Source organism: Aplysia californica, unplaced genomic scaffold (assembly GCF_000002075.1).
Source record: "Aplysia californica isolate F4 #8 unplaced genomic scaffold, AplCal3.0 scaffold00305, whole genome shotgun sequence".
In the NCBI taxonomy this organism is placed as follows: domain Eukaryota; kingdom Metazoa; phylum Mollusca; class Gastropoda; order Aplysiida; family Aplysiidae; genus Aplysia; species Aplysia californica.
Window position 1 is genome coordinate 829303 of NW_004797575.1, and position 10002 is coordinate 839304.

The window sequence follows — 10002 nt, forward strand, 5'->3', positions numbered from 1 at the left end:
AATATCCGAAATTTGGGGGAAAGGATGATATTTCAGAGTGTTCGGAGAAATAGTGCCCAGCTTTATTTTCCTGAACGTTCGGAGAAATAGTGCCCAGCTTTATTTTCCCGAACGTTCGGAGAAATAGTGCCCAGCTTTATTTTCCCGAACGTTCGGAGAAATAGTGCCAAAAAAAAACTTCATCAAAACGTACGTGTGTCGTGTCGTCGTAGACTGCCCCCGCCCTCAGGCCTCAGCCTCGGTTCCCTCAACATGCAATTAGGCCTAAACGTAGAAAGACGCAAACTATTTTTGGTGCTTTTTCGGTAGTTCCCACCCCCCCTTATTTGAGCCTGACCAAGATCTAGATCTCTAGATCTATACGTTTGATTCTCGGCGAGCCAAGATATCAAACCTAACAATAACAAATGCAAAACATTAAATTGTAAAATTTGCATGCCCCCCTGAAACCCCCCACCTTGTTTTTATATTAGGTCAGGGGCGCAAGCTGAAACCCCCCTACTCTTGGGGCCAAAACCCGTGAATAACAATTGCGGAGTGGGAACTACCGAAAAAGCGCCCTATCTTCGTTTTAGGATAGAGGTAAGGCGCCAATCTTGTTTGACGTCTGACCAGGATACCCCTCCGATCACCTGACTACATTTAAGTATAGGCAACCGCTTGGCACCAAAGATGGAAGTTATATCATGCTTAATCTACACCTCTCTCTCGGAAGTTCTGATGGCTGAATAGACTGCTCATCCGCGTTAGAAGTCGTGCAATGATTTTTGGAGCGGTTCGATCCCGGTCCCGGACAGTTTGTTTTTTCTCTTCTCCTCCTCCGGACTGACCAACAGTCGCATAAATTATAGGCCTAACTTGTAGAGTTGCTCTGAAGAAGTTGGTTTAAAAAAAAATATTAGTGATTAAAAATGCAGGAGAGGGGGGAGGGGGGTAGTAGATTTAAATTTAGATATCTAGATCTAGATCTAATCCTCCTGCGTCTTTACGGCAATTTTCGTGCAGTCTTCCATCATGTCCAAGTAGGCCTACTATCTAGATCAGGAATCTAGATCTAGGAAATCCGAAATGTTACCGAAAACACGTTGTTCCATGTGGGTATCCCAGGAAGTGATGACATCACAGTACTAAAATTAGCAGCCAATCAGAAAGATGTGTCTTTTCTACGTTTAACGATGTGTGCCCTCAGCCTCAGCAGCTAGATCTAACCCTATCCCTGTCCCTATCCTTTCCAGTCCTATCCCATCCCCCATGTCGCCCATGTCCCGAATTCTCTAGGGCCTAGATCTACACACTTGCACACCAATTAGCAAATTTCTGCACCCTTTCCTTCCAATGATGGTCCAATGGATATTAAAACAGCATGGCTCTGAGCTTGTACGTGCTGAGCGATTTGCAGGTCCCGTGTTTCCGCAGTCGAAGTGGGAAGGACTTCCGTAATGAGCGACCACCCCAACAAACACAATTAAGAAGAGACCTTACCCTAACCCTACCACTAATCCTACCCTTAACCTTCTTTCTTTCTACTGTCTCATAGTGGTTGCTCGTTACGGAAGTCCTCCCCCAAAGTGTGTAGGTCTGTAATCTAGGCCTATGCGATGCGTCAGTCAGTTTGTGTCACCTACTTCTGGAGCACATGAAGCTATAGAGAGCAACTAGCACATCTCTGTGATTTGCCCAAATATAGAGATGAGACGTATCTCTGCCATCTATTTTCTAATTTTCGTTTTCTTCCGGGGTTTCCCTCACCAGTTGAAGATGTATTATTATCTATCACCCTTTACTTTATTATTATTCATTGGAATGCTTGTGACAAAGTTACTAAAAATAGAAAAGCAACGTTTTGTAAACCGCTATTACCAAATCATTTGTAATTTTATTTCGTTGTATATATATATAGCGTTATCAACATTTTTCAGGTATCTGATAAACTCTGATATCATGAGGGATGAGACAAAAAAACTGTGAGTGTGATGTTATGACCAATTGAAGATGAAAAATGACAATGTTACAAGTATGCAGATTAATGATTGAACAAAAAGAAGAAACAATTCAATAGTTAAAAAGTTTCTGATAAAAGGATGATAGATCAAGTCAACTCGCGAGGGAAACTCCGGAAGACGACTCAAATAGATCTATGGCGGAAATTAGCTACACGTCTATATTTGGGCCAATCTCAGAGGTGTGCTAGGTGCTCTCTATAGCTTCATGTTTTCTACGCCTAGTAGAACTAGCTATGTTGGTTTGAAGCAAAAACATAGAGGTCTGGGTTGAAACAAGTAGGCCTTGGCCAAAGGTTCGTTTCTTTAAATGTTCATCCAATGAAATGTCAACAAATTGGGCTTAGACTTAGAACATGAGGAGCTTGACTCGAAAGGATTTAAACCAAACCTGGAAACAAGACTTCCACTTTTAAAATTTAAAAATCTTTCAAATAGACCTTTTTTATTTTAATACAAAAATAATTCTATTTGATGGTTTTGGAAACCATTTGTGCAACAAAAAAGAAAAATTTGAGTGTTTTTTAAGTAGCAACACTCTGAAATTGACCTTCTCCTTTTGTTTCGACTACAGAGAGAATCGTCTATCGAATAGAAAGCATTATAACTACTCATAATGACTTATATCAACTTGTGTAGAGGGGGTTATAATTCATGTAGCCATAAAATTTATGAGCCTGTGCCAGAACCAGAGCATAGAAATTTTACTCTGTGTGATGCAGTATCTCAGAATTGCACCCCTACTCCCCTTCCTCACCTGGCAGCGCATGGCATAAAGGTTTGAGCTGATAAGACCTAAGTTAATAGTTTTGTTTCATATCAGGGCTGAGTGGGTTTAAAAGCATTTTCTGTCTTAGACAGGTAAATTCTTCTGAAGGGAAGAAATGTCTATTTCTGTTTCTATGTCCTTGTCAGGCAGGTTTCTGTTCTATGCAGGAATTAAATGAATTTATCAAAGGGATGGAGTGGGTGGGGCGGGGAGATTCTGTTATGACAGATTTCTATCTTAGAAAAGTTTCGGTAAAGGCTGGTTCGACTGTATATGTTTGCTGCACAAGCAAAAGATGAACAAATTTAATGAAATGCAATGACTTGGCTGCTATTTTTACACATGTCAATATGTCGCCTGAAAACAGCAAAATGCATTATACTCATACCTTCAAACTCCCGTTTTCATAGATAGATAGAATATAGTCTTAAAATTTTTTCTGGTCTCAAGCTATATATACATAACATATGTCTAAAGGACAAATTTAAACTAATAAAAGTGTACTTTGTGGCACATGACTACTTTTTTTGGCTTTGAATAGTAGTAATTTGTATAGCGCATATCCCAGCTCAACAGCAGGCTCTATGCGCTTTACACTATAGTATTACCCCAGCAGACCATAGAACACTCCGAAACATTCTCAGCTTCCCGGGAAGCATACAGTGCAAGCAGCTGATTAAGCGCTCAAACCCTAACAAACTGACAAGATCTTTCGCTGTCTATAGCCGGGTACCCATTCCCACCTGGGTGAAGTGAGGAAAATTCGTGTAAAGTGCCTTTCCCAAGGACACAGTGTCGGGCCCCTGGCGGGATTCGAACCCGCGACCTTACGGTTGCGAGTCCGAGAGCCTAACCACTAGGCCACCGACGCCACATGAATAACACTAAAATATTTTAGGGTTTTTTAGGTGATATTTCCATCGTGTGTATACTAATCCTCATTTCTCCGCCCGCCCACCCTTCTCCTTATTCTATCCATTGCACATGACATCTGCTCTACATGAAGAAATTATCTGGTTCAATGAAGTTTCAGGTTTGTGTTATCAGGGTTTTACTGTACTTTCAGTCTCATGCATCGTAAAGATATGATTTGGTAATAATTAATTAATTATATAATATCATATATGGCATTCCTTACGATTGTTTCAGGAAACTCTGCATAATTTGGAGCGTCAAATTTATGCTTTTGAGGGCAGTTACCTGGAAGACACACAGCTGTATGGCAACATTATCAAAGGATGGGATCGTTACCTCACAAACACCAAGTAAGTAAAGTTGTTGTTGTTATTGTTATCAATCCAGGTATCGTGGACGGGGGTGTCTGTGGACTGCCTTCCCACCCTGAGAAGAGGCCATGCTCGTTGAGGGTACTAAGGGTTTTCATGAAGCTGGAAAGACCTAACTGCCCTGTGACCGTGTAATTTCGGTAGGGTTCACGTTGCCCATTCCCCGCCACCAATGGCTACTAGCTATAGTTTTCTACTGCTCTCTAGCAATGTTGTGTTTTCTGCTGTCGTCTCCACTTCTGCCCCCATCCCCTCACCCCCTTTTTCCCCTCCTCCGGGCTCCTGACTCTTTCTGCAGCCTTTCTAGCTACTCCCTGGCTCTTCTTACTGCTGTCTTTCAGCCACACCCCTGATCTTCTGGTAGGAAAGATCTACACCTAGCCTTCACGGACAATGGAGAAAATCTCAGAGGGGTTTGTGTGCAAGTTGGACATGTTAAAGATCCCTTGGAGGTCTAAAATCAACAGAGTAGGCTTCGGGCGCAGCCCGGGCAAAATTCAAAATTTCCTACCTGCTGAAAATGTTTTATATTTGTCCCACGAGCTCATATATATATATATATATATATATATATGACCTTATATGCAGTTGCGAGCGCCGTAAAACACTTTCAAAAACAAAAAAAAAGCCCCCTCCCCCCCGTCCAGTGACAAACTTGTGTGGGTGGGTGGATCCATGATGTGCACGGGCCCATGTTATGAGATTATCTGTTCTACACATGTCGTTGCTTTTGTGCTTGTTTATATAAACTATAAATGTACACTTTTACTTTGTTTTCTTACATGATGTGTGAGGCGTGCTGACAAAATGAGTTACTTCTCGGATTTTAGCCTTATATTATATAGAAATTACTACATCAACTTTACAGGTGGAGTTTGTACAATTTGTAAGTATGGAATAATAAAAGACACGGCAGACTTGAAGAAAAAAAATGGCATTGATTAAAAATCTATAAATCTGATCCCAGTGTCGATTTTCAGCCGATATAATCTAATCTCCATTCTTGAATTCATTGCGAGAAGTAATTCATTTTGGCAGCACGCCTCACATATTTATGTTGATGTGCCGGTTTTGTTTGTTCTACTCAGAAATACCAATAGTAAGGCGGACAAGAGGAACAGAAAGTTCAAAGAGGCTGACAGGCTGTTCTCGAAATCATCCGTGACATCTGCGGCTGTAAGTAGTGTGATCTGTGACACCAGTCTTTCTGTGTTTTGGGATCGTCAGTGTGTGTGTGGAATTCGTTCACCTCAGACTTAAGAGTGGTACTGTTAAGAGTTAAAATGCAATCTTTTTTTTAAAAAAATGTTGTTGTTGTCTTTTAAATTGTAGTAACTTCACAGGACGTCGAGTTGTGAACTCAGTACAGACAAAATTATCATTTATTCACAAGCCTTTTATACATATATATGGCGCATAAATACTGAAACAACATTATTCTTACCTAGACAAGTCCAATCATGAGATGTGACTGTGTGAATTCAGAGAGCAGTAAGAACATGTGGAACTTTAAGAAGAGGTGTACTTTTGTTGATATTGTTGCTCACAATTAAATCAATCAACACTTTTTGTGAACTTGAAACTGTTGTCATAAGTTTTTGCTTACCATTTATTTTGTCTTTAGTACTTGTTTCTGTGAAAGGTATGTAGTTGTAGTTGAAGTATAAAATTTACACTAAAGTGGTGAAAAATGTAGTTGGTCTTTGGGCCTGCTTTTGCCTTTGTTTTACTTCATCATAGAAGTTCATCATCATCATCATCATCATCATCATCATCATCATCATCATCATCATCATCACTTCCCCTTGTTCATGTTTTGTTTTTCTTGAAGCATAACAATTTGGCACATTTTTTGTACCGTAAATTACGACTATTGGCACCAAATTCAGGACACGGGACAAAAAAAAAAAAATTAAAAAATTATCATAGAAGAAACCCCAGTGTTTGTATCTTTATATATAGATTAGAAAGTTGCGATGCAATAACTGACTGGAGATGTTCATGATTTGTTTCAGGCTGTAGCTGGGGTGACAGACCAGACAGAAAAGCGTAAGTGAACTAAAGTGTTGTTGTTTGTAATGCTGGGGGATCGCGTCAGTTTTTTTTTTTACCTTTTACTTTGATGATTTTCCCACAATTTTTGTTAATGTGGGTGGATGGCGGGTGCTCTGGTGTGGTTTGCTCCTTCTTTCCTATAAAAAAACTATCGTCCTTCTCTCTCCTCCTCCTTTTTTGTGTTTGTAACTCTCTTGTAACGCCTCTAATCTTCGGCACTTGTATGACCTTATTGTGTTGCAGGTGCCATAAAACTCTTACTATATTAAATGTTTGTTAATGTGTTGTGAGTACCTTCTTTAGTATAAAAGTTTTCTGACTTCATGTTTCAAGCGGTTTCTGTCGTGAATTGCCAAAGAATGCGTTGATTCTTTAAAGGTGTTGAAACCTGGTAAAATGTTAAACACTGCTCTGACTTTCTTCACACGTTTACCCTTTATAATGTACCGTCGCGCTGTCCCCCCAGGAGAACCGGCGAGCCCTGAATCCAACACGACGACCCCCGCGGGCCAGACCAACGGCCAGAGCTCCCCGACGGGCAGCACGGCCAGCAGTGGTCACCACACGCCGGCCAACACCACCACCTCGGGGAAAGTACTGAAGACAGCCAGCGCCAAGCAGAAGAAAAATGTGAAAAGTAAAGCCAGAGGAAGGTAAGCTTTTGGGATTTATGTTTATATTTTTTCTGACCTCATCACCCCCAGGGCAGTGCTACTGACTGAAGTGTCTTTAGGCCATTCCCAAAAGGGGGATATTAACATACTAACATATTCTTATGCACAGTAGAATTGTAAATGGGCTGATTTATCAATGTCATGCTCATACTGTGCCGGAACAACATACGGGGAACTGCTGCTTTTTCTTTCCTCTTCTTTACTATCGTCATTTGTCCTTTACTTCTTTTGTATGTTTGTCACTTTCTTGCAGGGTTGAGTTGGTGGGGTTTTTTTTTATTTTTTAAATTAAAATGAAAAAAATCGATTAAAAAAATTGTAATCAAATTTTTTTTATTTTTAAAAAAATGTCGACACAGTTTGAAATTTTTAGTGGCTAAAAGTATGTTTCTTTAGTGCAAAATGCTTTGTCTTTATTTACTTTAACTAATGATTAGTTTAAGCAACTGCAAAAGAAAGCCTTTAAAATCTGCTGTATCAGTGAATTATTCATGGCTACAGACAAAAAATGAAGAAAAGGAAGGGTGGTAAATATGCATAGATAAACTTGCATTTTATTACAGTGTGTGTGTGCTTGTGTTTGTCTTGTCTAAAAAAAAGAAAAACAGAAAATGCTAATTTCAATTATGAAAAAAAAGTAAGTTGAATACTGTATTATTGTGTTTCTTTTCGAAACCTTCAACCCCAAACAACTCAATGGGTAATTTCAACATGATCTAAACTTTTGGTTATTGTGATACAGTGGAGCTCAGATTCAACCAGATGAGATAGATTCCCCGTTTTTTTTCCTTCTTTAAAATCAATAAAAATAACCCGGATTCAACAAGCACTTAAATCAGCGAGCTCGGATTCAACAAGGTCGCTTCCAGGGTGAACAGCCCCCACAGACGTGGCTTCTCTCATTTTTCCCCCATAACCTACTTTATCTGTTCCTTGGAAACCGTCTACTGCACCTGCATCGTGAACCATTATTCACTTAGCCGATTGCATGCGACCAATCAGCGGCCTTTTTTTCATACCAACACATGCGTTTTTGGCATGCGCACGTGTCTACTCAGGCGTGAGTCGGGGTCGGATGGGCGGCCTGCACACGTGTGACTGTGTGCGTGTGTCAGGGAGGGGGGGGGCACTAGTGGTCCGGGCGTTGAACGTCGCAGATACAAACACGTCACAGTCTTTTTTTCCCCTTGGCAACTGATTATCATTACAATGATAAGCTAGTCTTGACGTAGATCTACGTAAAGAATTGTGCGCCGGTCTATGGAATCAAAAGTTGCAGTATGCTAGGCTCTTCACAGCAACACAACGCTTTGGTAAACAATCGAGATGACACAGGCGTGTGCATTTGAACAAATCAGTCTTTTTTTTTACACAGCTCATAATATGCAGGCATTTCAGGCACTACTACTTGTGACTTCTCTTTATTCGTTGCTTTCTCAGTGCCTGTAATTATCTATACATAACCTCATGTTTGCTATAATGAACACTCGGATTCAACGAGATTTTAGGCCAGGCCCAGCGACCTCGTTGAATCCGAGTTCCACTGTACTGTTAATGTTGTATGAAAGTGATTTACTTTCAAAATTCCTTCAGTTGCCATTTTGTTCCTTGCAAAAATATCTGAATTATTATTTTTGTTACTTTGTTTTTGATTTATTTGTTAATGTTTTTATTCTCCTCAGTCACAATTGATTTGATCTAACTAAAACTTTCAATAAATTATTAAGTTAACAGTTAATAAATCAAGACATTTCCTCAGTCTCTGTGTGTGTGCGCGCGCTTGTGTTTGTCTAAAAAAAAAAAAGAAAATGCTAAGTTCAATTATGAAAAAAATGTAAATTGAATACTGTATTATTTTACAGTGACAGGGGGGAGCAGACTTTTAAGCATGGTTATATTAGTCAACTAAACCTTATATATATTTGTTTTATAAAATCAAGGAAAGGCATTCTGAACCTTGTATTTTGTCCTGTCCTTCTGTGACAGAAAATGTTTAGACTGAAGTAAGATTTATACCATACTTAAAGGGTTCAAATCACAACACCATGCTTCCCCAAATCTCTTTAGTGGGACTGGAGAAAGCACCACTCTGTTGCAGTTCTGACATACCGGAACCTTTTTTTGTTTAAACTTGTTCTAAACTAATGCTATGGAAAAAATCATTACTTCTGGTCTTTCCCATTTGCAGGTCGGAAGGAAAACAGAAAAAAGGCAAAGATTCCAGTCATTGTAAGTGGAACATTATTTTACCTGATTTAGTAACATGAGTATCATTTGTGAGGCCTGCTGACAAAATGAGTTACTTCTCGCAATCCACAAATGGGGATATTGGCTAAAAATCGACACTAGAGTCAAATTTGTAGATTTTCTATTGATACCATATTCTTCAACACGCATTGTAAAAAGTTCACCTGTAAGTGTGATGTATCTATTTCCTAAAGTATTGAACCCGAGAAGTAACTCATTTTGCCAGCACGCTTCACATTTTGTAGTATAGGAGTGTATTTCATCTTAAGAGTCATTTGAAGTGCAGGGATTTCAATCCATGGTGGAAATAATTTTTTCCTGTGTGCCGCTAATTTCTTTCTGGAACTTTGTATTCTTTGACCTTTAAGGCTCCCACAGGCTGTTTTTGGTAGGTGATCTGAACTGTTTATAAGTAATCTATATTTCTTAAATTTTGGGTGTGAGTGGTTGGCGGGTGCTCTGGTGTGGTTTGCTCCTTCTTTCCTATCTAACATCTATTGTCCTGATCTCTCCTCCTTTTTTGTGTTTGTTACTCTCTTGTAACACCCCTAATCTTTGGCGCTCTCTGACCTTATTGTGTTACAAGTGCAGTAAAATTATTATTAAAACTTAATAGTGGGTGGGGATTAATTTTGAATTTTGTTGGACAAGGCAGTTAAAATGACGGCACAAATTCTTCAGGTAGATATTATGGGGTGGGCTACATGTACTTTATAATTTTATAATCATAGTAAAATTAGATGTGGTTGTGTGAAGTGATTCAAGTTGATGTTTTGTAGCAAATAAGATTACAAGATTTCAAGCAAATCTCTTCCCCCCACCCAGATTAACAAACCAGTTAAATAGGAAGATGTTGATTTTTTTTTTACATCTAAATATGTATGCTGAAAATGGCACCAATATCGAGACATGACCCAGAAAAAAATAATTTTTTTTACACCAATATTGAGACATGACCAAAAAGACCCCCC

The 10002-nt window shown here is 39.4% G+C and overlaps 1 protein-coding gene across 2 annotated transcripts in view; it reads left to right on the plus strand.

Moving 5' to 3' along the window:
• The window catches only part of LOC101863519 (chromatin modification-related protein MEAF6), a 14726-nt gene that overhangs the window by 3013 nt on the left and 1711 nt on the right, over positions 1-10002 (plus strand). The window contains exons 2-6 of one of the 2 annotated variants that reach the window (XM_005101946.3): positions 3919-4034; positions 5144-5231; positions 6071-6104; positions 6577-6763; positions 8973-9013. In XM_005101946.3, the coding sequence (XP_005102003.2) occupies positions 3919-4034; positions 5144-5231; positions 6071-6104; positions 6577-6763; positions 8973-9013 (466 nt within the window). The remainder of the gene's footprint in view (positions 1-3918; positions 4035-5143; positions 5232-6070; positions 6105-6576; positions 6764-8972; positions 9014-10002) is intronic. The other variant, XM_013084618.2, reaches the window with a different exon arrangement.